Source organism: Oncorhynchus keta, chromosome 22, assembly GCF_023373465.1.
Source record: "Oncorhynchus keta strain PuntledgeMale-10-30-2019 chromosome 22, Oket_V2, whole genome shotgun sequence".
NCBI classification, from domain to species: domain Eukaryota; kingdom Metazoa; phylum Chordata; class Actinopteri; order Salmoniformes; family Salmonidae; genus Oncorhynchus; species Oncorhynchus keta.
In genome coordinates, this window is record NC_068442.1 from 33543021 (window position 1) to 33570946 (window position 27926).

The 27926-nt window shown below is 42.3% G+C and overlaps 2 protein-coding genes across 11 annotated transcripts in view; both read left to right on the forward strand.

The window, feature by feature from the left end:
- The first annotated feature begins 2606 nt into the window (after nucleotides 1-2606).
- Nucleotides 2607-17576, forward strand: LOC118401368 (uncharacterized protein C11orf24-like). 10 transcript variants are annotated; one of them, XM_035798809.2, is made up of 4 exons: nucleotides 2607-2803; nucleotides 4407-4552; nucleotides 13338-13463; nucleotides 14978-17576. In XM_035798809.2, exons 2-4 carry the CDS (start codon nucleotides 4426-4428, stop codon nucleotides 15976-15978), a joined length of 1254 nt encoding a protein of 417 aa, XP_035654702.1. In that variant the 5' UTR covers nucleotides 2607-2803; nucleotides 4407-4425; the 3' UTR covers nucleotides 15979-17576. The 10 variants fall into 10 exon arrangements, with proteins under 10 accessions (XP_035654702.1, XP_035654701.1, XP_052331014.1 ...); XM_035798808.2 differs by having other exon boundaries at nucleotides 2607-2777; XM_052475054.1 differs by lacking the exon at nucleotides 4407-4552 and adding an exon at nucleotides 13932-14064 and having other exon boundaries at nucleotides 2607-2777.
- A 4210-nt stretch (nucleotides 17577-21786) lies between these two features.
- Nucleotides 21787-27926, forward strand: part of LOC118401369 (low-density lipoprotein receptor-related protein 5-like) — an 85720-nt gene continuing 79580 nt past the window's right edge. Inside the window, exon 1 of the mRNA XM_035798816.2 lies at nucleotides 21787-22087. Within this exon, the coding sequence (XP_035654709.1) occupies nucleotides 22003-22087 (85 nt within the window). The 5' untranslated portion in view covers nucleotides 21787-22002. The remainder of the gene's footprint in view (nucleotides 22088-27926) is intronic.

A 27926-nucleotide genomic window follows, 5' to 3' on the forward strand; every position in this document is an offset into this window, starting at 1 on the left:
TTTTTCGGATGACTCCCTTGCCTGGTTCACCAATTACTTTGCAGACAGAGTTCAGTGTGTCAAATCGGAGGGCATGCTGTCCGGTCCTCTGGCAGTCTCTATGGGGGTGCCACAGGGTTCAATTCTCGGGCCGACTCTTTTCTCTGTATATATCAATGATGTTGGTCTTGCTGCGGGCGATTCCCTGATCCACCTCTGCGCAGACGACACCATTCTATATACTTACATTTACATTTAAGTCATTTAGCAGACGCTCTTATCCAGAGCGACTTACAAATTGGTGCATTCGCCTTATGACATCCAGTGGAACAGTCACTTTACAATAGTGCATCTAAATCTTAAAAGGGGCGGGGGGGAGGTGAGAAGGATTACTTATCCTATCCTAGGTATTCCTTAAAGAGGTGGGGTTTCAGGTGTCTCCGGAAGGTGGTGATTGACTCCGCTGTCCTGGCGTCGTGAGGGAGTTTGTTCCACCATTGGGGGGCCAGAGCAGCGAACAGTTTTGACTGGGCTGAGCGGGAACTGTACTTCCTCAGTGGTAGGGAGGCGAGCAGGCCAGAGGTGGATGAACGCAGTGCCCTTGTTTGGGTGTAGGGCCTGATCAGAGCCTGGAGGTACTGAGGTGCCGTTCCCCTCACAGCTCCGTAGGCAAGCACCATGGTCTTGTAGCGGATGCGAGCTTCAACTGGAAGCCAGTGGAGAGAGCGGAGGAGCGGGGTGACGTGAGAGAACTTGGGAAGGTTGAACACCAGACGGGCTGCGGCGTTCTGGATGAGTTGTAGGGGTTTAATGGCACAGGCAGGGAGCCCAGCCAACAGCGAGTTGCAGTAATCCAGACGGGAGATGACAAGTGCCTGGATTAGGACCTGCGCCGCTTCCTGTGTGAGGCAGGGTCGTACTCTGCGGATGTTGTAGAGCATGAACCTACAGGAACGGGCCACCGCCTTGATGTTAGTTGAGAACGACAGGGTGTTGTCCAGGATCACGCCAAGGTTCTTAGCGCTCTGGGAGGAGGACACAATGGAGTTGTCAACCGTGATGGCGAGATCATGGAACGGGCAGTCCTTCCCCGGGAGGAAGAGCAGCTCCGTCTTGCCGAGGTTCAGCTTGAGGTGGTGATCCGTCATCCACACTGATATGTCTGCCAGACATGCAGAGATGCGATTCGCCACCTGGTCATCAGAAGGGGGAAAGGAGAAGATTAATTGTGTGTCGTCTGCATAGCAATGATAGGAGAGACCATGTGAGGTTATGACAGAGCCAAGTGACTTGGTGTATAGCAAGAATAGGAGAGGGCCTAGAACAGAGCCCTGGGGGACACCAGTGGTGAGAGCGCGTGGTGGTACTTTCGGCCCGTCATTGGACACTGTGCTATCTAAACTCCAAACGAGCTTCAATGCCATACAACACTCCTTCCGTGGCCTCCAACTGCTCTTAAACGCTAGTAAAACCAAATGCATGCTTTTCAACCGATCGCTGCCTGCACCCGCATGCCCGACTAGCATCACCACACTGGATGGTTCCGACCTTGAATATGTGGACACCTATAAGTACCTAGGTGTCTGGCTAGACTGCAAACTCTCCTTCCAGACTCATATCAAACATCTCCAATCGAAAATCAAATCAAGAGTCGGCTTTCTATTCCGCAACAAAGCCTCCTTCACTCACGCTGCCAAGCTTACCCTAGTAAAACTGACTATCCTCGACTTCGGCAATGTCATCTACAAAATCGCTTCCAACACTCTACTCAGCAAACTGGATGCAGTTTATCACAGTGCCATCCGTTTTGTCACTAAAGCACCTTATACTACCCACCACTGCGACTTGTATGCTCTAGTCGGCTGGCCCTCGCTACATATTTGTCGCCAGACCCACTGGCTCCAGGTCATCTACAAGGCCATGCTAGGTAAAGCTCCGCCTTATCTCAGTTCACTGGTCACGATGGCAACACCCATCCGTAGCACGCGCTCCAGCAGGTGTATCTCACTGATCATCCCTAAAGCCAACACCTCATTCGGCCGCCTTTCGTTCCAGTACTCTGCTGCCTGTGACTGGAACAAATTGCAAAAATCGCTGAAGTTGGAGACTTTTATCTCCCTCACCAACTTCAAACATCAGCTATCTGAGCAGCTAACCGATCGCTGCAGCTGTACATAATCTATTGGTAAATAGCCCACCCATTTTCACCTACCTCATCCCCACAGTTTTTATTTATTTACTTTTCTGCTCTTTTGCACACCAATATCTCTACCTGTACATGATCATCTGATCATTTATCACTCCAGTGTTAATCTGCAATATTGTAATTATTCGCCTACCTCCTCATGCCTTTTGCACACATTGTATATAGACTCCCCTTTTTTTTCTACTGTGTTATTGACTTGTTAATTGTTTACTCCATGTGTAACTCTGTGTTGTCTGTTCACACTGCTATGCTTTATCTTGGCCAGGTCGCAGTTGCAAATGAGAACTTGTTCTCAACTAGCCTACCTGGTTAAATAAAGGTGAAATAAAATTTTAAAAATACTACGAACCATAAACCGGCATACGCGTCATCACACTCCCTCATATGATTGGTCGAGTAGGCGGACCTTCTGACTTTGTGATTGTGGTAACTGGTGATGACGACCTGTTGTTTGCTTAGCCACCTAGCTACAGCTGTGTTGGAAAGTGGGAGGTTTTGCTGATGTTGGTTGACATGTCTTTGGTTTGTCTATAGACTGTCAACTGCTATGGTGTTTTCTAGCTACAAGAACAGAGACATAAATTGACTGCAGGTGTGTATTGTTAGCCTCCTGCCTGGGTGAGTTTCATTTGGTGTTCAACTAACGTTAGCTAGCTATCCAGCTAGGCGGCTAGTTAGCCGGCTCCCCTACCTAGCTACTACCAAATAATATTGAAGTGGGTATTGACTGTTGAGTGTCATTTGCTACCAGATATATGGGGTTATTTCTCTACAGTCTCTGTTTGTTACTACTAACAACTTACTTGGACCTGTGCTGTATGTGGTAGGAACTAGCGAAGTGAAAAACTATCCTGTACTAACTGTTAGTTAACTGTCCAATTGGCTAATAAAGTAAGTAGCTAGCGAACGTTAACAAACTAACGTTAGTTATTAGTTAGCGGCTAGCCAAATTACTGGGCAAGGGAGAGGTTCGTTCTTTTTCAGCTCCCTGTGTTTAAAAAAAAATGAAGATATCTATCTCGTTGAGTAAACTCAGCGAGGGAGAGGTCTGAAGACAGATGCATGTATGTTTAGGAAAAAGTAATGCAGGTTTAGCTGCGACGGTATATGGTTAAAACCTTAATGCCAAACGAATGCACAATGGGTTAAACATGTGTAATAAATAACTAGCCAGAAGGCTCTGGTGGTTTTCATACACATACTCTGTAAACTGGTCGTTTGTCCACTTGTGGAGTGAAGTGGAGCAAATCCATTGTTGAGCCCATCACATGATCTCCACTTTGGCATACATGTATAGTAGTGAACTGTGACAATTTGCTCAGCTCAATGCTGATTATATTTAGGGTAGAGCCAACAGGAGTTCTGAAAAAGTGTTCTTGAGTTTGCCTTTTGTAAACTTGAGCATTGTCTACAAACAGTGAGTGTCCAGAAAGAATGAACAGGACTCTGGAATTCAAAAACTGCTTTGAGGCCTACTCAGTTGAATGTCTGACCTGTATACGTGTGATATTTATTGTATCACAATTATAGTGCCTCAACATAAAACCTGTACCTGAAGGCCAGAATAGTTAACAATGTTTGGTATTGCCCTGTACAATATCAATTTTTGTGCCTTTTTGCAAGCTTAACTTGCTCTCTGGTCTTCAGGCTAGCTAGATCTTAGAACTGTAACCTCATGTATAATTTATGTGTAATAGTCCATACAATTATAGTCCATACAATTATAGTATCTTGGACATACTATGGAAACAAATTGCGTGAGATTTTAGTTCCTCATTACCCGAGATTAATAAATTACGAAAGTCCCACCTTGCCGTTTCCGTGCAATCCTGCTAGATGGTGCTCATGAGTCAAACTTGGATTCAAAACTGCTCAGGTCCGGTTACTCAGGGCAGACGCCTACAGCAAAACATCGACTGTTTTATTTCGGATGTAAAAATTGACAAATTATTTTTATACAAATGTGTCTTGAATAAACTGGAATTTACATGGTTATAATATATTCCAACTGCTGCTCTATTGAAAAAATATAATGAAATGCAAGTTTAAAAATAAATAAAGTCAAGTAGGCCTATATGAATTTGTATGGGCTGATGACAACCGCAAACACCTTATTTAAGACCGTTTTCCATACCTGTGTCCTGTAGATGTTAGAGCTGTGATGGTGGTGTGTCCCCTGCCTTCATTGTGACTTGTGTCCACCACCTCTCTCCCTGCCCAGTGTGTGCCACCATTTCACCATGACCCTGCATCTTCTCCTGGTCCTGGGGCTCTTTTTGCTGCCTTGTCTGTCATCCCATGTTATCAGCGAGTCCTGTGTTATAGCCAGCCTGAAAATGACAAATCAAACCCAATGCACGGAAGTATGTAAGTTTGAGTCAGCCTATAAATCAGGTGTTATTGCCATATTGCAGTGGGTTATCCCACTGAAAACGCACCTAAAACTCAAACAATTAATTTGACTGTAAAAGTATAAAATAGCTTGTTGTTCAATGTAGCCTACATACACCCTGTTAACAGAAGTTAATTAAGTAATTTTTGTTATGTTGTACTACATGTGGAAATGGTATTTGCTCATAAGGTGTCTAAAAACTCATTTAGAAGATAAGCTATGCTGTATGCTACCTAGAGTTGCATCCAAATATATTGGCACCCATGCAGTTTTCATAAATGATTCCACATTTATTTTAAAATAGACAAACATTTTTTTTTTAAATATACATTGCTCACCATACCCTGTTATTGGATTTTCAGCATTGCGCAACCAATTTTATATTTGTAAACGTAAGTTTACAATTGTAATTTAGAAAATAACGACAAATGGCATGGAAAATATTATTGGCACCCCGGAGCTAGTACTTGGTTGCATAGCCTTTGGCTAAGAACTGCCAACAAAGTATTTTTGTAGCCATCAATGGTTATGTTTACATGCAAACTAATAATTTGATCTTAAACTGATCGTCATTTTTGCAAGGTTACGAAGATGGAAAAAAGCATTTTTTGAAATATTCTTGATTTGTTCGTCAAGAGCGAGATCAGGGTCCAGTGTAACGCAGAGGTCCTTCAGTTTTATTTTAGACAACTGTACAAGCATCAAGATTCATTTTCAGATCTGACAGCAGATCATTGTTTCTTCATTACCTGAAACCTAGAACTAGCATCTCTGTTTTGTCCAAGTTTAAAAGTAAAACATTTGCCGCCATCCACTTCCTTATGTCTGAAACACAGGCTTCCAGGGTAGGCAATTTTGGGGCTTCACCATGTTTAATCGAAATGTACAGCTTTGTGTCGTCCACATAGCAGTGAAAGTTGATATTGTGTTTCCGAATGACATCACCAAGAGGTAGAATATATAGTGAAAACAAGTCCTAAAATGGAACCTTGAGGAACAGTGAAACTTGTCAGAGGACAAACCATCCGCAGAGACAAACTGATATCTTTTCGATAGATAAGATCCTAACCAGGCAAGAACTTGTCCGTGTAGACCAATTAGGGTTTCTAATCTCTCCAAAAGAATGTGCTGATCGATGGTGTCAAAAGCAGCACTAAGGTCTAGAAGCACGAGGACCGATGCAGAGCCTTGGTCTGACGCCATTAAAAGGTCATTTACCAGCTTCATGAGTGCAGTCTCAGCGCCATGATAAAAAAACTGACTGAATCATTTCGTATACATTATTTGTCTTCGGTGAGCTGCTGCGCAACAGCATACCCAGGACAACTGAGCTTTGGAGAAATACGCAGATTCAAAGTGGAGTCCGTAATTTGCTTTCTAATAATCATGATCTTTTCATCGAAGTTCATGAATTTATCATTGCTATGAAAGCTAACCTCTCGTTGAATGATGCTTTTTTTTTGTTATTTTTGATACTGTTGCAAAGCTAAATGTTGAATTCTTCCTATTCTCCTCTAAGTTGGAAAAATAGGATGATCTAGCAGCAGTGAGTGCTCTTCGATATTGCACAGTACTGTCTTTCCAAGCTAGTCAGAAGACTTCCAGTTTGGTGGAGCACCGTTTCCCTTCCAATTTTCTGGAAGCTTGCTTCAGGGCTCGGGTATTTTCTGTATGCCAGGGAGCTAGGTTCTTGTGACAAATGTGTTTTTGTTTGCATCTAGGGTATTGTGCAAGGTTAAATTAAGATTCTCAGTTAGGTGGTTAACTGATTTTTGTACTCCGACGTCCCTGGGTAGGTGGAGGGTGTCTGGAAGTGCGTCTAGGAATCTTTGGGTTGTCCAATTTATAGCACAGCTTTTGATGATCCTTCGTTGGGGTTAGAGCAGATTATTTGTTGCGATTGCAAATTTAATAAAATGGTGGTCTGATAATCTAGGATTATGAGGAAAAACATTTAGATCCACAATATGTATTCCACGGGACAAAACTAGATCCAAGGTATGACTGGCAATAAGTAGGTCTGGAAACATGTTGGACAAAACCCAGTCGATGATGGCTCTAGGGGGGTGGATTTATGCTACTATCTGTACTTACTGGTGGCACAGATGCTGTTTCATCCTTTCCTACACTTAAATTGCCCTTGCCTAATGATTGCATCTGAAGCTGTGCTTGCAACACGGCAATCCTCACTATAAGGCAATAGTTCTCCTGTATATTATGAGTACAGCGACTGCAATTAGATGGCTTAGTGTTAATGTTAAAGTTTTTTCGGCTGGTGGTGGTTAGTGTCGGAGGAAAAATAAAATAAGACGTTGATCAATGTATTAAAAGTAAAAAAAATAAAACGTTTGGAAGATTGCATTTTGGTACATTCAGGTTGTATCACAACCAGCTGTGATTGAGAGTCCCATAGGGTGGCACACAATTGGCCCAGCATCTTCCGGGTTTGTCCGGTGTAGGCCGTCATTGTAAATAAGAAGTTGTTCTAAACTGACTTGCCTCGTTAAATAATGATTAAACACCGGAAGTACATGAAGTTCCAGTGGAACGGTGCGTTTGCCTTGCAGCATTGCGTTTCAGTGTGTTCTGTGTGGTGCGTACGTTGGCTTTATCGAACGTATGGATCAAATTCAATGCATGGACAACTTGACAGAAATAGTAGCAGAAGGTAAATGTTAAACTTTTTTGTTGCACACGTATCCAGATGATGCTACAGTCCACTTTGCGCGATGACACTGCAGGTGTGATCGAGGCATTCTGTGCGAGTCAAGTCGGCTACGCATGCCTCTACCTAATGTCAATATGCCTTGTCCATTGCTGTTTTGATGAGTGATTATTGCCTTATTTCACTGTAGAGCCTCTAACCCTGCTCAATACGCCTTAGCTAAACCTCTAGTTCCACCTCCCACACATGCGGTGACCTCACTTGGTTTAAAGGATGTCTCTCATCGTCACTCAATGCATAGGTTTACCTCCACTGTATTCACATCCTACCATACCTTTGTCTGTAAATTATACCTTGACTCTATTCTACAGTGCCCAGAAACCTGCTCCTTTTACTCTCTGTTCCGAACGTAGTAGACGACCAGTTTTTATAGCCTTTAGCCATGCTCTTATCCTACTCCTCCTCTAATCCTCTGGTGATGTAGAGGTTAATCCAGGCCCTGCAGTGCCTAGCTCCACTCACATTCCCCAGGCGCTCTCATTTGTTGACTTCTGTAACCGTAAAAGCCTTGGCTTCATGTATGTTAACATTAGAAACCTCCTACATAAGTTTGTTTAAGTCACTGCTTTAGCACACTCTGCCGACCTGGATGTCCTAGCCATGTCTGAATCCTGGCTTAGGAAGACCACCAAAACCCCTGAAATCGCCATCCTTAACTAACATTTTCCGACAATATAGAACTGCCAAAGGGGCCGGAGTTGCAAGCTACTACAGAGATGGCCTGCAGAGTTCTCTCTTTACTATCCAGGTCTGTGCCCAAACAATTTGAGCTTCTACTTTTGAAAATCCACCTTTCCAGAAACGAGTCTCTCATTGTTGCCGCTTGCTGTAGACCATCTTTTGCCCCCAGCTGGACTCCATATGTGAATTGATTGCCCCCCATCTAGCTTCAGAGCTCGTGCTGTTAGGTGACCTAAACTGGGACATGCTTAACACTCTGGCCATCCTACAATCTGAGATTGATGCCCTGAATCTCACACATTATCAATGCACCCACCAGGTAAAACCCCAAATCCGTAAACACGGGCACTCTCAAAGATATCATCCTAACCAACCTGTCCTCTAAATAAATATCTGCTGTCTTCAACCAGGATCTCAGCGATCACTGCCTGCATCCGTAAAAGGTCTGTGGTCAAAAGACCACCCCTCATCACTGTCAAACGCCCCCTAAAACACTTCAGCGAGCAGGCCTTTCTAATCGACCTAGCGCAGGTATCCTGGAAGGATATTGACCTCATTCCATCAGAAAAGGATGCCTGGTTATTCTTTAAAAGTGCATTCCTCACCATCTTAAATAAGCAGGTCCCATCCCAAAAATTTGGAACCAGGAACCGATATAACCCTTGCTTCACCCCAGACTTGACTGCCCTTGACCAGTGCAAAAACTTCCTGTGGCGTACTGCGTTAGCATCGACTAGCCCCCGCGATATGCAACTTTTCAGGGAGGTTAGGAACAAATATACACAGGCAGTTAGGAAAGCGAAGGCTTGCTTTTTCAAGCAGAAATTTGCCTCCTGTAGCACAAACTCCCAAAAGTTCCAGAACACTAATGTCCGTGGAGAATAACAGCACCTCCTCCCAGCACTGAGGCTAGGAAACACTGGCACCACTGATAAATCCACGATAATTGAATGTCAATAAGCACTTTTCTATGGCTGGCCATGCTTTCCACCTGGCTACCCCTAACCCATGCAACAGCCCTGCACCCCCCCACAGCAACTTGTCCTAGCCTCCCCCATTTCTACATCACCCAAATCCAGACAGCTGATGTTCTGAAAGAGCTGCAAAATCTGGACCCCTACCAATCAGCCGGGCTAGACAACCTGGACCCTCTTTCTAAAATTCTGTTCAACCTCTCTTTTGTATCGTCTGAGATCCCCAAAGATTGGAAAGCTACGGTGGTCATTCCCCTCTTCAAAGAGGGAGACACTCTAGACCCAAACTGCTACAGACCTATATCTATGCTACCCTGCCTTTTCTAAGGTATTCGAAAGCCAAGTGAACAAACAGATCAGCGAACATTTCGAATCCCACCGTACCTTCTCCGCTATGCAATCTTGTTTCCGAGTGATCATGGGTGCACCTCAGCCACGCTCAAGGTCCTAAACAATATCATGACCGCCATTGATAAAAGACAATACTGTGCAGCTGTATTCATTAATCTGGCCAAGGCTTTTGACTCTGTCAATCACCACATTCTTATCGGCAGACTCATCAGCCTTGGTTTCTCAAATGACTGCCTCACCTACCTCTGGCAGCCTATGGGGGTGCCACAGGATTCAATTCTCGGGTTGACTCTTCTCTGTACACATCAATGATGTCGCTCTTGCTGTTGGTGATTCTCTTAACCACCTCTACGCAGACAACACCATTCTGTATAGTTCTGGCCTTTCTTTGGACACTGTGTTAACTAACCTCCAGACTAGCTTTAATGCCATACAACTTCTTCCATGGCCTCCAGCTGCTCTTAAATTCTAGCAAAATGAAATGCATGCTTTTCAACCAATCGCTGCCCACACCTGCTCGCCCGTCCAGCATCACTACTATGGATGCCTCTGAATATGTGGACGCTTTTAGAATATGTGAAAATACATAGGTGTCTGGTTAGACTAAACTCTCCTTCCAGACTCACATTAAGCATCTCCAATCCCAAATTAAATCTAGAATTGGCTTCCTATTTCACAACAAAGCAACCTTCACTCATGCTACCAAACATACCCTCGTAAAACTGACTATCCTACCGATCCTTGACTTCGGCGATGTAATTTACAAAATAGCCTCCAACACTCTACTCAGCAAATTGGATGCAATCTATCACAGTGCCATCCGTTTTGTCACCAAAGCCTCATACTACCCACCACTGCGACCTGTATGCTCTTGCGGGCTGGCCCTCACTTCATATTTGTCGCCAAACCCATTGACTCCAGGTCATCTACAAGTCTTTGCTAGGTAAAGCCCCGCCTTATCTCAGCTCACTGGTCACCATAGCAGCACCCACCCGTAGCACGCGCTCCAACAGGTATATTTTACTGGTCACCCCCTAGCCAATTCCTATTTTGGCCGCCTTTCCTTCAGGTTCTCTGCCAATGACTGGAACGAACTTCAAAAATCACTGAAGCTGGAGAGTCCTATCTCTCTTACTAGCTTTAAGCACCAGCTGTCAGAGCAGCTCACAGATCACTGCTCCTGTACATAGCCCATCTGTAAATAGTCTATCCAACGACCTCATCCCCATACTGGTATTTATTTATTTATTTTTTCTCCTTTGCACCCCAGTATCTCTACTTGCACACTCATCTTCTGCACATCTGTCACTCCAGTGTTTCATTGCTATATTGTAATTATTTTGCCACTGTGGCCTATTTATTGCCTTACCTCCCTTATCCTACCTCATTTACACACACTGTATATATCCTTTTTCTACTGTGTTATTGACTGTTTGTTTATTCCATGTGTAACTCTGTATGTCTTGCTTTGCTTTGTCTTGGCCAGGACTCATTTAAAAAAAAAAAAAAAAAAAATTGCTGCGTCATTGCGCAAAATGGTATGCAGCATCAAGTTAAACATTCACCTTATACTACCAATTCTGTCAAGCCGTGTGCGTATACAGTTTGATGCATACTTTCGATAAATCCGACTTATGTACAACACAGAACGTACTGCAAATGCCTCTGCAACACAAATGCAGCGGCCCATTGGAAATGAATGTACTTCTGATGTACCAAAATGACGCTGTCTGTGTGATCAAGGCATAAATTCAGGAACAACTGAAAAGTATGCGTCTTACAAAGTTAGAATGAGAACTATTTCTATGTCTGATCTCAGAATCAAATAGTCTTTGCAAAAATAACATGGTCACTGTGGTAGAGCGTTTATTGTGATGGGCGATTTTTCTGCATTTATCAAAAGTCCCGTCAAGTAGCCTGATTTTCAAATGTGTCCGTGTAAACAGGATTATTAGGGATTATAATACATTTGTGCCAGTAATTTTGTCCATGCCATTTGCCTTTATTCTCTGAATTTAAACTTAAGGTTACTAAAATAAAGTTTGTTCTGCAATGTTGAAAATCATTTTTTTTTTAAACCTAGAAGAAATAGGGAATTGTTTAATAAAAGTGCAGGGTGCCAATGTATTTGGCAGCAACTGTACCTCCCTACCTCTAAAAGTCTACCTCTTGGATGATGTAGGAACACAACTGATATGGGAATAGTCTGTGGAATATCGTCTTTGTTAAAAGCAAAGCCATGTGGGTTTTTTTTTTCAAATCACATCTCTGCTAAAGGACATATAATTTCAAAGAAGCCATGTGTTTCAGATTTAAGATTAAAGGGATGCTTAGGCCTTGCTGTGTTTATGAGCCTGGCCCTGCTTTGGTGAGTCTTTGTCATGACATGTTCTTTAATTAAATCTTACAATACTTTTGCCGCACACGCTGCACCACCTGAGTGGTCGGATGCAATGCGCAAGTACATGCATGTACCCCAGGCAGTATTTATCTGGAGGAGTTAGTTGTAAATGGCCCAGCACTCTTCCAGTTCCACCACATGATCCACTCTAAACAAGCGACAGCTTTTCTGAGGCATACGATGCAATGTGGTTTGAGAGTAGTAAGGCATGAAAACAAGGTTGGTATTACCATCTGGAAGCATGTAATGTGTGATATGACAAAGCGCTATAAATACATAATCATTCAGCATTCCAGCTTAGAGACCTGTATGTTTGGTACACATCAAGCCCCTAGCATAGGGTGACCCCTAGTAATTTAAGAGGGAGGGGAGAGAGGGGCCCTCTGCAACTTTGATTTTCAAACCCACTGACCCTGCTTTCCCCAACTCCCAACCCTCCACTCTTTTCCCGTCCCATTTGGAACAGCTGCAGAATAATTTAAAACGCAAAGTGTCTGGCCTTCCAATTAGTTTACTGTCACTGACCAGGAATGGCTCTCTAGGCCATTTCACCTGAAGTTTTTAACCACAAAGGACTTTTTATGCCTCAGTGCCTAGCAGCAGCTCCAAAATAAGGCCTGGGAGGAGTGTGACATGAGGTCTCACAACTAGCTCTGCTATCTCTCACACTGACTCCCTAACGGGCTAGCTCCTCTCCTTCGGTCCAGGCCCAAGGCTGCCTCTGGTCTGAAGATTTCCCCCACCTGTTGTCCTCATCAGTAGGTCTGCTCTGCAGTGGGAGAAGAGACACCAGGCAGGCACTGCTGGATGCTGAGGTGTTCTGGAGCTACCTCTTCAGTCACACACAAAGTTTGGCAGGGATCAAAGGAGGTGTAAACAGGCCTGTTTTTCTCCCATCTGTTGCTGTAATGGATCCCAGGTCTCCTGAAAAAGCCCTGACAGTGGTTGCTGAGAGGAATGGAATAAAATAAGAGTTGCACAAAAAAAATAGAGTAAAAACAACCACAGTGCTGTGGTGAAAATGTAAGAAATTCCCAGGGCTGATTGTGGTAACTTTTACATTTTTTTATAAGGATGGTAAATGTTTGGATACGTTGTTGACCAGCTATATTTTTGTATTTAAAAAAAAATATATAATTTAACCTTTTATTTAACTAGGCAAGTCCGTTAACAAATTCTTATTTACAATGACGGCCTACACAGGCCAAACCCGGACGACGCTAGGCCAATTGTGCCGCCGTTTGGGACTCCCGATCACAGCCGGTTGTGATACAGCCTGGAAAAGAGTCAGGGTGTCTGTAGTGACACCTCAAGCACTGATATGCAGTGCCGTAGACCGCTGTGCCACTCTGGAGCCCAAAGGTGATGAGGTAACATATTGATGTTGCCTGCCTAACAAATGCTTTTGGTTCATGCTGTTGTTCAGTCTGAATTGATTTGATTCATGGCAGGAAAATTTACTGAATTCATTTGAGATGTACAGATTGTCATGGTGCCAGGAATCTTGCTCACAATGAAGCATAAAGGGGTACAATTTCTTTTGAGCAATTACTTATTTGGCGATGGTTTAATATAAGATTTTGACTGCATGCAAGAGTTTCTTTTAATTTGTTGTGTTCATTCCACAGGCTTGCTGTATATGACCTGTGATCATTCTGTCTTTTGGAAAGAGAACTACACATGCTTTTTCTTGAAGTGTCCCAATGGCACTAACTGCAATGATATCTCCGTCGATGACCTGATAAGGATACAAGGTAAACAAATGCTGCGATATTTAAACGCATGCACATGTGTACTCATTGTTAGTAATGTTCAGAATATAACTTATTACCGTCAATATAAATATTATTACACTGAACAAAAATATAAATGCAACATGTAAAGTGCTGGATTCATGAGCTGAAATAAAAGATCCCAGAAATGTTCCATATGCACATTTCATCCCTGTTAGTGAGCATTTCTCCTTTACCAAGATAATCCATCAACCTGACAGGTATAGCATATCAAGAAGCTGATTAAATGGCATGATCATTACACAGGTGCACCTTGTGCTGGGGACAATAAAAGGCCACTCTAAAATGTGCAGTTTTATCACACAACACACTGCCACAGATGTCTCAGGTTTTGAGGGAGTGTGCAATTGGCATGCTGACTGCAGGAATGTCCACCAGAGCTGTTGCCAGAGAACTGAATGTTAATTTCTCTACCATAAATCGTTTGAGATTTTGGCAGTATGTCCAACTGGCCTCACAACCACAGACCACGTGTAACCATGCCAGCCCAGGACCTCCACATCTGGATTCTTCACCTGCGGGATCGTCTGAGACCATCCACCCAGACAACTGATGAAACTGGGTTTGTACAACCAAAGAATTTCTGCACTAACTGTCAAAAACCGTATCGGGTAAGCTCATCTGCGTGCTCGTCGTCCTCACCAGGGTCTTGACCTGATTGCAGTTCGGAATCGTAACCGACTTCAGTGGGCAAATGCTCCGCTTCGATGGCCACTGGCATGCTGGAGAAGTGTGCTCTTTACGGATGATTTCCGGTTTCAACTGTACCAGACAAGCATGTATCTGATTTTATTTCTTTTTCTGCATTTTAGTGATGGCAATTTGTTTGCACAGAGATACTGTGAATGAGCTACTGAGACCTATTGTCGTGCCATTCATCCGCCGCCATAACCTCATGTTTCAGCATGATAGTGCATGGCCCCATGTTGCAATGATCTGTACACAATTCCTGGAAGCTGAAAATGTCCCAGTTCTTCCATGGCCTGCATACTCACCAGACATGTCACCCATTGAGCATGTTTGGGATGTTCTAGATCGACGTGTAAGACAGTGTTCCAGTTCACACCAATATCCAGCAACTTAACAGGAGGAGTGGGATAACATTCCACAGGCCACAATCAACAGCCTGATCAACTCTATGCCCATGAGGCAAATGATGGTCACACCAGATGCTGACTGTTTTTTATTTATTTATTTTTTAAGGTCTCTGTGACCAACAGATGCATATCTCTATTCCCAGTTATGTGAAATCCGTAGATTATGGCCTATATGAATTAATTTCAATTGACTGATTTCCTTTTATGAACGAACACTGTTAAATCTTAGAAATTGTTGCGTGTTATTTTTGTTCAGTGTAATTGATAAATCTAACGTTCTTTTGGTTTGTAAATTAACAATCTATTTTGTGATTTGTAATGCTTATCATGTTATGCATTTACATTTGTCAGACTTTAAAATCATTTTTTTCCCCCCAGATAAAAACATCAGTGATCTTAAGTGTGATGCTGGACCTACCACTGAGTCTTCAAGTTCCAGTTCCATAACGTCATCAGAAATCTATCAAAACCCCACTGCTCCTGAATTGACAGCCAGCAATAATGCCAATCAAATTACAGACACCTCTGCCCTCAATGAGACTGACTCTACCTTGCATTTTCGTGAGGAAAATGGGCAGGCCCCCATCTCCACTGCATTTACTACCATTACTGCAACACCCATGCCAGCCGCTGAGAATGACACCTTCATTCCAAGTAAGACTGTTAGCAATGCCTCCAGAGGAACTACAGTACCTGACATACCCCATAAGCCAACAGTCCAAACCTCTGAGACAACCACTTCAGTAAAGCAGGAACCCAGAACTACAAGGACTCCCTCAGCCCTGACCCCTCCACCAGCCAATCCACAGATGACGACGACAACAGCATTATCAACAACAAATACCACTACTATCACCACTGTAGTACCAGTAGCAATGCTGTTAACTACCACCACCACAACACACCCAACAACAAAACCACCACCAACAACTACCACCACAACAGCAATACCACCACCACCACCAACAACTACCACCACAACAATACCACTAACAACTATTGCAAACATAACCACCCCTACCACCATAGACTCATCTACAGTTGTGGAGAGGAATCCATCACCAACCATTCCGGCGGTCCCCAGCTCTCAAGCTACCTCCAGAAATGCCATAGTCCCTTCGACCTTCACTGTTGAGGTCAGCACAAAAAGGCTTGATGGAGGTACCAACAGAGCCATTATAGACGTTGTTGCCGGGGGGCCTCTGACACGCCAGTTGGTGGACACAAGTATCCTATTGGCTGTCCTGTTGTTTGGCCTCGTCTTCTTCCTGGTTATGGTTGTCCTCTTCCTCACACAGGCCTATGAGAGCTACAGGATGAAAGACTACACCCAGGTGGACTATCTCATCAATGGAATGTATTCTGATTCAGGGGTTTGAAAGTGTCAGTTGAGTGTTTGTTTTTCTAATTTCTTTATTGGAACAGGGTTAATAACTTGTGAGTTAACAGAGTGCCAATTTTGCACCAGCCTTTGCTGTAGTATTGTATAATTGTTCTGTCTTAATGGTACTCATGCCAATTTCATAGATTTTCTTTCTTCAGCTACTGTATGTATAAATTGCTCCAGGCCTGTTGTGGTTTTATTCAGGCCTTAACCTCTTACGAAGGGCCAACAAATGCACCTCTTGGTCATCAGGCCAAGGGCCAAAGTATCGCAACAGTGGTTTGTTTGTCCTATATTTCTGTCTTACATTTCTACGCAAATGCTTCTAGCCCCAACCCATAGGACGAAAGACATATATGGTTAAGTACGTTTTTTTCCTAAGGAATGTCATTTGGATTGTTGTGGGAAAGAGGGTGAAAAGGTTTATATGTCCGGTGTTTATTATTTTGTATCTATTGCGTTGTATGTATGTCATTTTTCATGCCTTTTTCTTTGTTCATGACGAGCATATTTCCTTTGTTTACCATTCATCTCCTTGGATTAAGATTGAATGCCAAATGGATCACTGAAGCACATTAACGTTGAAGCCAAGGGAATTGTCTAGCCATTTATAAAGGAGGAGGAACAGTTTGTATGATGACCAAAAGACTTTCCAAGGCAGAGGAACTTCTGTCAAGGGTGGAAATGGGTATGAAGGCCTGTTATGTGCCAATTTTAAGTCTTACTAATGCACTGTTAAATTACGGTATTTGCAGTAAAGGGGGAAAAAAGTAAGAATAAAATAAATTTTCCTTTCATATTTCACAAAAGAAAGTTTGATAAAATGGCAGTAGGGGTAAATCAGCACTTTAGCAATATGCATTAGTAGGCTGCTAGTCTTTCAACTGTTGTAAGACTTAAGATTTCTGCAGGCCTGTGAACAGTTTCCCAGGCAGGGAGAAATATTGATGTTTATTACAAGGGCATATCAATCAGTCTGGGTGTACTCAAGGTGGTGCACATAAATATCCCACATCTGTAGCCCAGTAATTACTTCCTGGGAATGTGATGCACATGTAATGTCTGAGAAGGTTTGAAAGTGTGGACTAGGAATTAATTGACAGAAGAACATAATGAGAGCAGGGAGATGGTCTGACACCTTAACAATGCACTCACCAGTGATGCATTTATTTTTTTTGGGGGAAACAACATGGATTCCAATTGTAACATTTGGGAGAAAACAACTTTTGGTACCTCGAGGCAGTTTTTAAATGGTGTTTTTCTGCTGTGTTTCTGCTTAGCTCTCTTCATTCCAGTGCTTTCTAAAATGTCCTTGTTCAGACATCTATTACCTTGGACTTTATCCCTGTTTCACACACAGTTCTCGTGGGAACTTCCTGGTCCACACATGCTCTAGTTTCCCATTTCCTGGAATAGTTAGCAATAAAATAACCTTTTTGACCCTTGCCAAATAATATTGCATTTAGTAAAAAAATAACTAACAATTGGTTGCTACAGTATTTGTCATTGATAATTTATCACCCCTCTGCAATTCCCCAATATATTGCTGCCAAGACCTGATATTCATTTAAAAAATAAAAAATTCTACTTCAATATTCTGTATTTGCTCTGGTTGTGTGTTTGCTCCCATTATTGAGCTCTAACTGTCAGATCAGAGACAGCAGGAAATCACAGCCTCCAGGACATGCGATTTCAATATCTGCAATATGAATATCTGGTGAGAAGCAGAGAGTGAGGGGGTTAGTGATAAGCTCACTGACATGCCTGTATAAGCCTTTTGTTTTGAGAGGGCCTGTTCCAAATGGACTTTGTTACACTGTAGTGTGGATATTACTGGGAGAAACAATATAAGCAACAAAGACCAATGATTTTATTTTTTTTGTGGATAAGGCCCAGTGGATCAAAGGGAATGGCGATGGCTATATGGTGCAGGTGATTATAAAGACAGGTTTCATTATGGCATATTTATCTGGGCTGGGAATGGTTGCCTGCCTCACTCATACACAGAGGGACATCTGCTTCTACTTTTCCCCCTTTCGAGTTCATACCAGTTGGAGAACCTTAGCATTCAACCCGAGTAGTGCTTTTTCTGCCAGGACTATGGCTTAATCCTCAGTGTTTTACAATGCCTGGTATCTTATGAAGGGAAAATTGTATATCATAAAAGTAACTTCTGTTATTGTATATTATAGAGAACATGAGTAGAGACCAAGTGTGCCATTGTTTAAAATGTTTTTTTTCTTAATTTTTTTTACATCCTGCGGCTTCAGACACATCAAATCAGTAAATAGTCCGGATGGCCATTTCATTAATTGTTCATCAATCTTATGGCTTGGGGTTAGTAGCTGTTAAGGAGCCTTTTGGTCCTAAACTTGGTGCTCCGGTACCGCTTGTTGTGCAGTAGCAGAGAGAGAAGTGCATGACTTGGGTGACTGGAGTCTTTGTCAATTTTTGACATCGCCTAGTATATAGGTCCTGGATGTCAGGAAGCTTGGCCCCAGGGATGTACTGGGCCGTTCGCATGACCCTCTGTAGCGCCTTACGGTCAGATGCCGAGCAGTTACCATACCAGGCGGTGATGCAACCAGGACCCATGCCAAGTCTTTTCAGTCTCCTGGCGGGGAAAGGTGTGGTCGTGCCCTCTTCACAACTGTCTTGGTGTGTTTGGACCATGATAATTTGTTGGTGATGTGGACACCAAAGCATTGAACTCTCGACCCGCTCCACTTCAGCCCCGTTGATGTTAATGGGGGCCTGTTCGGCCCTCCTTTTCCTATAGTCCACGATCAGCTCCTTTGTCTTGCTCACATTGAGGGAGAGGTTGTTGTCCTGGCACCACCCTGCCAGATCTCTGACCTCCCTATAGTCGGTCTCATTGTTGTCGGTGATCTGGCCTACCACTGTTGTGTCGTCAGCAAATTTAATGATGGTGTTGGAATTGTGCTTGGCCACGTAGTCGTGGGGTGAACATGGAGTACAGGAGGGGACAGGCACCCCTGAGGGGCTCCAGTGTTGAAGATCAGCGTGACAGATGTGTTGTTGCCTACCCTTACCACTTGGGGGCGGCCCATCAGGAAATCCAGGATCCAGTAGCAGAGGGAAGTCTTTAGTCCAGGTGGGAAAGGGCAGTGTGGAGTGCGATTGAGATTGCGTGATCTGTTTGGGCAGTATGCGAATTGGAGTGGGTCTAGGGTTTCCGGCATGATGGTGTTGTAAGCCATGGCCATCCTTTCAAAGCCACCTCATGGCTACTGACTGCTACGGGGCAGTAATCATTTAGGCAGGTTGCCTTCGATTTCTTGGGCACAGAGACGATGGTGGTCTTGTTGACACATGTAGGTATTATAGACTGGGGAAAGATTGAAAATGTCAGTGAAGACATTATGGGCTAAGTGTAGTGTCAGCTAGGCAAATCAAAGTGCAACACATTTGGAGACTGATACTGTTAGGTAATATATTTATAAATGTTATTTCACCTTTATTTAACCAGGTAGGCTAGTTGAGAACAAGCTCTCATTTACAACTGCGACCTGGCCAAGATAAAGCAAAGCAGTGCAACACAGAGTTACACATGGAATAAACAAACACACAGTGAGGGGGGAAAGTATTTGATCCCCTGCTGATTTTGTACGTTTGCCCACTGACAAAAATATAATCCATCTATAATTTTAATGGTGGGTTTATTTGAACATTTTTGACATGCGTTTTTCTGGATTTTTGTTTTGTTTTTCTGTCTCTCACTGTTCAAAGAAACCTACCATTAAAATTATAGACGGATCATTTCTTAGTCAGTGGGCAAACATACAAAATCAGTTGGGGATGAAATACTTTCCCCCCTCACTGTACAGTCAATAACACAATAGAAAAAGTATATATACAGTGTGTGCAAAAGAGGTAAGATAAGGGACGTAAAGGCAATAAATAGGCCACAGTGGTGAAATAATTACAATATAGCAATTAAGCACTGGAGTGATAGATGTGCAGAATAGGTAATGCTAACAAAAATAAAGGGTTAAGCATGCCAAATATCCTCTGGGAGGATGGAGTAAAGCCTACATGGCCATTTGTTGTAAAGGAAGTGTACACCCCTACAGCCTACTCTTATTGAGAAGTGGATGTTAGTCTTCCGATCAATCATCCTAAACTGGACCAAAAAGGACTCCATTTGCCACTTTGTTTTCACATCCACTGTAGTGGATCAAAAGTCAAAATGATTCTCACTTTAAGTTGTTTTGTGTTTTTAAGCTAAGAAGAAATAATTTCAATATTTACGACTTTGGTATACTGTCAAATATTGATTGATATAATCTAGTTTGTGACAGAACACTACATGGCCAAATGTATGTGGACACTTGCTCATCTAACATCTCATTCCAAAATCATGGGCATTATTATGGCGTTGGTCCCCCCCTTTGCTGTTCGAACAGCCTCCACTCTTCTGGGAAGGCTTTCCACTAGATGTTGGAACATTGCTGTGGGGACTTGCTTCCATTCAGCCACAAGAGCATTGGTGAGGTCGGGCACTGATGTTGGGCGATTAGGCCTGGCACGCAGTCTGCATTCAAATTCATCCCAAAGGTGTTTGTTTGGAGTTGAGGTCAGGGCTCTGTGCAGTCAAGTTCTTCCACATTGATCTCTACAAACCATGTCTTTATGGACCTCACTTTGAGTACAGGGGAATTGTCATACTGAAGCACAGAATCCTATAGAATGTCATTGTATGCTGTCGTGTTTATTTCCCTTCACTGGAACTAAGGGGCCTAGCCCGAACCATGAAAAACAGACCAACCCCAGACCATTATTCCTCCACCAAACTTGACAGTTGACACTGCATTCGGGCCGGTAGCGTTCTCCTGGCATCCACCAAACCCAGATTTGTCCGTCGGACTACCAGATGGTGAAGCATGATTCATCACTTCAGAAAACATGTTTCGGCTGCTCGTCCATGGAAACCAATTTCATGACGCTCCTAACGAACAGTTATTGTGCTGACCAGTTATTGTGCTGAAGTTGCTTCCACATGCAGTTTGGAACTCGGGAAGTGAGTGTTGCAACTAGATGATTTTTAAGTGCTATGCGCTTCAGCACTCAGTGGTTTGTGTGGCCTACCACTTTGTGGCTGAGCCGTTGTTGCTCCTAGAGGTTTCCACTTCACAATAACAGCATTTACACTTGGCCGGGGCAGCTATTGCAGGGCATACATTTTAAGAACTGACTTGTTCTAAAGGTGGCATTCTATGAAGGTGCTATGTTAAGTCACTGAGCTCTTCAGTAAGGCCATTCTACTGCCAATGTTTGTCTATGGCGATTGCATGGCTGTGTGCTCGGTTTCATATACCTGTCAGCAACTGGTGTGGCTGAAATAGTCAAATCCACTAATTTGAAAGGGGTGGCACATATATATATATATATGTGCCACCCCTTTCAAATTAGTGGATATATATATATATATATGTATATGTGCCACCCCTTTCAAATTAGTGGATTTGACTATTTCAGCCACACCAGTTGCTGACAGGTATATGAAAACTACTATATAGAGAGTACCTGTGAGATTTTTTTTATTTAACTAGGCAAGTTAGTTAAAATTCTTATTTACAATAATGGCCTACCCTGGTCCAACCCTAACCCGGACGACGCCTGGCCAATTGTGCGCCGCCCTATGGGACTCCCAATCACGGCCGGTTGTGATACAGCCTGGAATCGAGCCAGGGTCTGTAGTGACGCTTCTAACACTGAAATGCAGTGCCTTAGACCGCTAAATTAATTTGTGACATTAGATATGTGCTTTTTTTTAAAAGGCGCAACTATAATTGAAAAACTATCAAGTGAAACACCACGGGCATAAAATAACCGTATGTCTAGTGACGTCGTCCTTTTTCCGCTGTCATTCTCGTTTGTGCCTCCACGATGAAGGCAGGCAGGCGGGAGTAGCGTTCCAACAAAAGTATCGACCAAGACAGTCGCTCGGATTATAACTTTATTTTGCACAAATAACCAGAAGAATGGAGTCGGAGTTATGGAATTAAAGCTACGAGCAATTGCAATGGACGTTTTTCTCGTGGAATTACTGTTGTATAGTAGCTTGCTCTCTGTAGTTAATGGTAAGTAGCGACTTTTATTGTTCTGACTTTGCTCCGAGTTTACAAAGTTTTAATATGTTTTTTAGAAAACACTGGGAAGCAATGTGGCTTTAGTTACGTGAATGTGTCTCGCTAGAGGTCGGTAGTTATAATAGCCATAATTAAGTTATCCATTTGTGTTTTAAATTTAAATGGGCATGTATTTTCGTATATTGTCTTTAAATATACGTTTGAGCCTTTTCTTTACAAGTTGAATACTCACTCCGTGGCAAGGCTATCGCAGGAGTTCACTAAAGTCTAAACTTTCTCGCGTTTTCAATTGATCAGAAGAGTGACATTTTTCAAAATAGGAATTTTGACTAATTTATCCCAACTTTACTTCATTCTTGCGGGGTACAGCAAAAGTTAATTTTAGAGCCTATACTCGGAGGCCTCAATGCACTGCGATTGATCGCCGGTGTCGGGTGTCATAAGGACACGGTTTCTGCTTGAAAGTGTGCAAGGTTTGTGGAAAGGAACGACGTTATTTCTCTGATTTCTTTCCACACACTTTGTTTTGGAGTAGCAAAATATAGGCCTACAGAATGTCCCAATGAGATAGGTGAGACAGTCTTGATGGGCACAAATATTTCGGAATACAAATATACATTTTAGTTATTTTGTAAGATGTAAACCACTAGCAAAATGCATAACAAACCTTTCACCAATTACATTCCATATCTAATACAAGTCTACAAGTGGGACTAGGTCTATAGAGTTCCTGGTTATTTTGGTGCATCTTTTGTCTACTACACTGTTATAGGTCCCATACAAATATTTGTATGCACTATTAGACAGCTGTTTCCAATAGGTTGACTATGGATGAGTTTGCACTATAGACGAATGGACTGTATGGATACAATTAGTTAATCTTTGATCAAATACCTAGGCTGGCTATGTCTAGGAATCAATCAATCAAGTCTTTCTGTATGCAGTGTACTTGCATGATTAGGCCTGCACATCAAGTGCAGTAGACAACAATTTCCAAAAGTTGGAGAAGTTGAAATATAATCTTTTTCGGTTTAATGGCCGTTCTTCTTTCAAGTTGAAAATGGCAGATTAGGTCATGTCTTTAAAGCCCACAATGAATTTGTTGATCCATTTTCCTGGCATTGATTTGGGTGAATTTTCATATCGAGTGTGTTATCATGAAATACTCTCTTTCGCCAACTGTTAATTTAGTTACACCCATGGGTCACTGCTACGGTATAAGCAGTGTGTATCAACCTAAGAGAAAATCTCAGTGTGTGACTTTGACAGAATTTAGGGAGGGGGTGAGCGGATGTAATACACACTCACAGGCTAAAACACAAAACAAGTGTCATTAAACACCAGTCAAGCCAAACACGCAGTGCTGTGTGTAGAGAGAAGCCCTATATTGTCCTGTGACTTGTATCAATCATTGTTTATTAAAAAATAAGCCAATATATTTTGTATGATTTTATAAAGGTTTTATTAAACACTCACATCTCACATTACACATCCCAGGTAAGATTCAGCCCGTAGATCACTTCAGTGTTTAACATTTAAAAAATAAGTTTGACCATGTTATGTAATTGTGTTGCTTTCTTGCAACTGCATGTTATCATTAATCAATCCTTTCATACCTACGCTATTTATACAATAGATCTAGTTTTGGCTACTTTTAAAATAAAGCATGGCAGTGTATAGAAAAATGAGCTTGTCTTGAGGTGTGGATGTTATTCAATTCCATGGGTGAAGAATGTATAGCTATGGATGAAATGTTTTTCCATTTTTTAAAAACTTTTGAAATACAAGTAGGTTATTGGTTTAATTTCATCTGGGGATTTAGAGAGGACGTTTTGTGGAAAGTCTACTCAGTAGCAGGCTGTCTTGATTTCCCCTTGTTCTCCCACACTCCTTTCCCCAACACCTAGGCCTACTCTTCCTCTGTCCTCAACTCCACACACCCAGACACTGCACTTCGCTGATAAGGCTTTAGAGTTGGTCTTCCTTCCAGCCAGAACAAAACAATAGAAGAAAAGAAGAGTTAGGGAATCACTTCTCAAGCTGGGCACAGTGCTTGAGCAATGGAGGCTTTCTACCTTTCCTTTCAGGACCCTGTGAAGATGCTGGAGGAAACGGGTACAAAAGTATCTATATCCACAGTAAAACAAGTCCAATATCGACATAACCTGAAAGGCCGCTCAGCAAGGAAGAAGCCACTGCTCCAAAACCGCCATAAAAAAAGTCAGACTACAGTTTGCAACTGCACATGGGGACAAAGATCGTACTTTTTGAGAAATGTCCTCTGGTCTGATGAAACAAATATAGAACTAATTGGCCATAAGGACTAGAGGTCGACCGATTATGCTTTTTCAACGCCGATACTGATTATTGGAGGACCAAAAAAAGCTGATACCAATTAATCGGACAATTTTATTTATTTATTTGTTATAATGACAATTACAACAATACTGAATGAACACTTATTTTAACTCAATATAATACATCAATAAAATCAATTTAGCCTCAAATAAATAATGAAACATGTTAAATTTGGTTTAAATAATGCAAAAACAAAGTGTTGGAGAAGAAAGTGCAATATGTGCCATGTAAGAAAGCTAACGTTTAAGTTCCTTGCTCAGAACATGAGAACATGGTTGGTGGTTCTTTTTAACATGAGTCTTCAATATTCCCAGGTAAGAAGTTTTAGGTTGTAGTTATTATAGGAATTATAGGACTATTTCTCTCTATACCATTTGTATTTCATATACCTTTGACTATTGGATATTCTTATAGGCAGTTTAGTATTGCCAGTGGAACAGTATAGCTTCCGTACCTCTCCTCGCTCCTACCTGGGCTCGAATCAGGAACACAACGACAACAGCCACCCTCGAATCAGCGTTACCCATGCAGAGCAAGGGGAACAACCACTCCAAGTCTCAGAGCGAGTGACGTTTGAAACGCTATTAGCGCGCACCCCGCTAACGAGCTAGACATTTCACATCACATCGTTACACCAGCCTAATCAATGGAGTTGATAGGCTTGAAGTCATAAACAGCAGAGCTGCTGGCAAAACGCACAAAAGTGCTGTTTGAATGAATGCTTATGAGCCTGCTGGTGCCTACCATTGCTCAGTCAGACTGCTCTATCAAATCATAGACATAATTATAACATAACACACAGAAATGCGAGCCTTAGGTCAATAATATGGTTGAATCCGGAAACTATCATCTCGAAAACAAGACGTTTATTCTTTCAGTGAAATACGGAACCATTACGTATTTTATCTAACTGGTGGCATCCATCAGTCTAAATATTCATCTTACATTGCACAACCTTCAATGTTATGTCATAATTATGTAAAATTCTGGCAAATTAGGAGGCCCAAACTGTTGCATATACACTGACTCTGCGTGCAATGAACGCAAGAGAAGTGACACAATTTCACCTGGTTAATATTGCCTGCTAACCTGGATTTATTTTAGCTAAATATGCAGGTTTAATAATATATACTTCTGTGTATTGATTTTAAGAAAGGCATTGATGTTTATGGTTAGGTACACATTGGAGCAACTATACGCACCGCATCGATTATATGCAACACAGGACACGCTAGATAAACTAGTAATATCATCAACCATGTGTAGTTAACTAGTGATTACGATTGATTGTTTTTTATAAGATAAGTTTAATGCTAGCTAGCAACTTACCGTGGCTTACTGCATTCGTGTAACAGGCAGGCTCCTTGTGGAGTGCAATGTAATCAGGTGGTTAGAGCGTTGGACAAGTTAACTGTAAGATTGCAAGATTGAATCCCCGAGCTGACAAGGTAAAAATCTGTCGTTCTGCCTCCTGAACAAGGAAGTTAACCCACCGTTCCTAGGCCGTCATTGAAAATAAGAATGTGTTCTTAACTAACTTGCCTAGTTAAATAAAGATTAAATAAAGGTGTAAAAAAATAAATAATAATCTGCCAAATCGGTGTCCAAAAATACAGATTTCCGATTGTTATGGAAACTTGAAATCGGCCATTCCGATTAATCGGTCGACCTCTAATAAGGACCATCGTTATGTTTGGAGGAAATATGGGGAGGCTTGCAAGCCCGAAGAACACCATCCCAACTGTGAAGCATGGGGGTGGCAGCATCATGTTGTGGGGTTGCTTTGCTGCAGGAGGGACTGGTGCACTTCACAAAATAGATGGCATCATGAGGGAGGGAAATTGTCGATATATTGAAGCAACATCTTAAGACATCAGTCAGGAAGTTAAAGCTCGGTCGCAAATGGGTCTTCCAAATGGACAATGACCCCAAGCATACTTCCAATGTTCTGGCAAAATGGCTTAAGGACAACAAAGTCAAGGTATTGGAGTGGCCATCACAAAGCCCTGACCTCAATCCCATAGAAAATTGTTGGGCAGAACTGAAAAAGTGTGTGCGCGCAAGGAGGCCTACAAACCTGACTCAGTTACACCAGCTCTGTCAGGAGGAATGGGCCAGAATTCACCCAACTTATTGTGGGAAGCTTGTGGAAGGCTACCCGAAACGTTTGACCCAAGTTAAACTATTTAATGGCAATGCTACCAAATACTAATTGAGTGTATGTAAACTTCTTACCCACTGGGAATGTGATCAAAGAAATAAAAGCTGAAATAAATAATTCTCTCTACTATTATTCTGACATTTCACATTCCTAAAATAAAGTGGTGATCTTAACTGACTTAAGACATTGCATTTTTACTAGGATAAAATGCCAGTAATTGTGAAATACTGAGTTTAAATGTATTTGGCAAAGGTGTATGTAAACTTCCGACTTCAACTGTACAAATTACCTTGCAGTCAATAGTCCGTCTACAAATTATTTGTAGACGGACCATCCGCTCAAAAAAAATAAGTCCCCCGGGTGAATCTATTTAATGATCCCTGTTCTAGTGTATATAGAGTTGATAGAGAGTTAACCCTCACCGGTTAGACCTAGATGTTAGTGCTCAGTTAAGCTACAGCCTTATTAGCTACAACACCAAATGAAAATGTGGCCCATAGGCTGTTTGTTTCCATGTATATATTAGCCGGATAATCCTGCTGGTGGAGCCACTTTAACATGATGATGGTAAAATAAGGAACCACATTCTTCTGAGTGAATTATCGTGCCCAGAGGCCAGTCATGGATGTTTAGGAAAGAGCTGGCATTGTTTCTTGTAGTGAGACTGGCTTCTCCTTGGCCCTGCCTCTTGGGTTGTGGCAGAGACCGAGTGCGACTGCTTTGCAAAATGTGGAGTGGACAGGCCTGGCTGCTGCCTCTGCTCTGTTCTCATAAAAAGATCAGCTGTTGTGGAGAGATTGATCTTTGTAATCCCTGCTGTTATGTATGCACTGGGGGCTGAGGTGTCAAGAATCCTCACTGATGGCTTTCGTTGGTCTCTCCCTGGTCCTCCACATTCTGCTGTCTTGTTAGGAATGCCTTTGGATTATCAGTGCTGCATATTTATTTTTAACACGCCAATACACACAACCACTTAGGACTTCTTCTACACTACATCCTTAAGATCTCATAAGAAGTATGTAGGCTACTTGTTGTATGCCAAGTGTTGAGTATGCCTATTTTCTAGAGGCAGTGTTTCTGTGATTGTAGCTTTTCTAGAGCATAGGTCTAGTTCTCCTGTACCTTTTTTAGGGATTGATACTGTGTTCATTGTGTTCTTGTGTTCCTATGTTCCTCTGTAGGTCTTACTTATCCTCTTTCATTTTTGACCTATGAACCTGTGATTCAGGGAAGAAAGGAAAGAGGCACACATGGCCTTATGGTAGAATTAGGCTATGACTTGTGGCTTTACATCTAACATCAAATTGTATT

What these genes read in the sequence shown, in the direction of transcription:
- LOC118401368 (XM_035798809.2), top strand. Translation starts at nt 4,426, where the DNA reads ATGACCCTGCATCTTCTCCTGGTCCTGGGGCTCTTTTTGCTGCCTTGT. An exon ending in AACCCAATGCACGGAAGTAT is followed by an intron (nt 4,553 to 13,337) that starts GTAAGTTTGAGT and finishes TTCATTCCACAG; the next exon opens with GCTTGCTGTATATGACCTGT. An exon ending in TGACCTGATAAGGATACAAG is followed by an intron (nt 13,464 to 14,977) that starts GTAAACAAATGC and finishes TTTTCCCCCCAG; the next exon opens with ATAAAAACATCAGTGATCTT.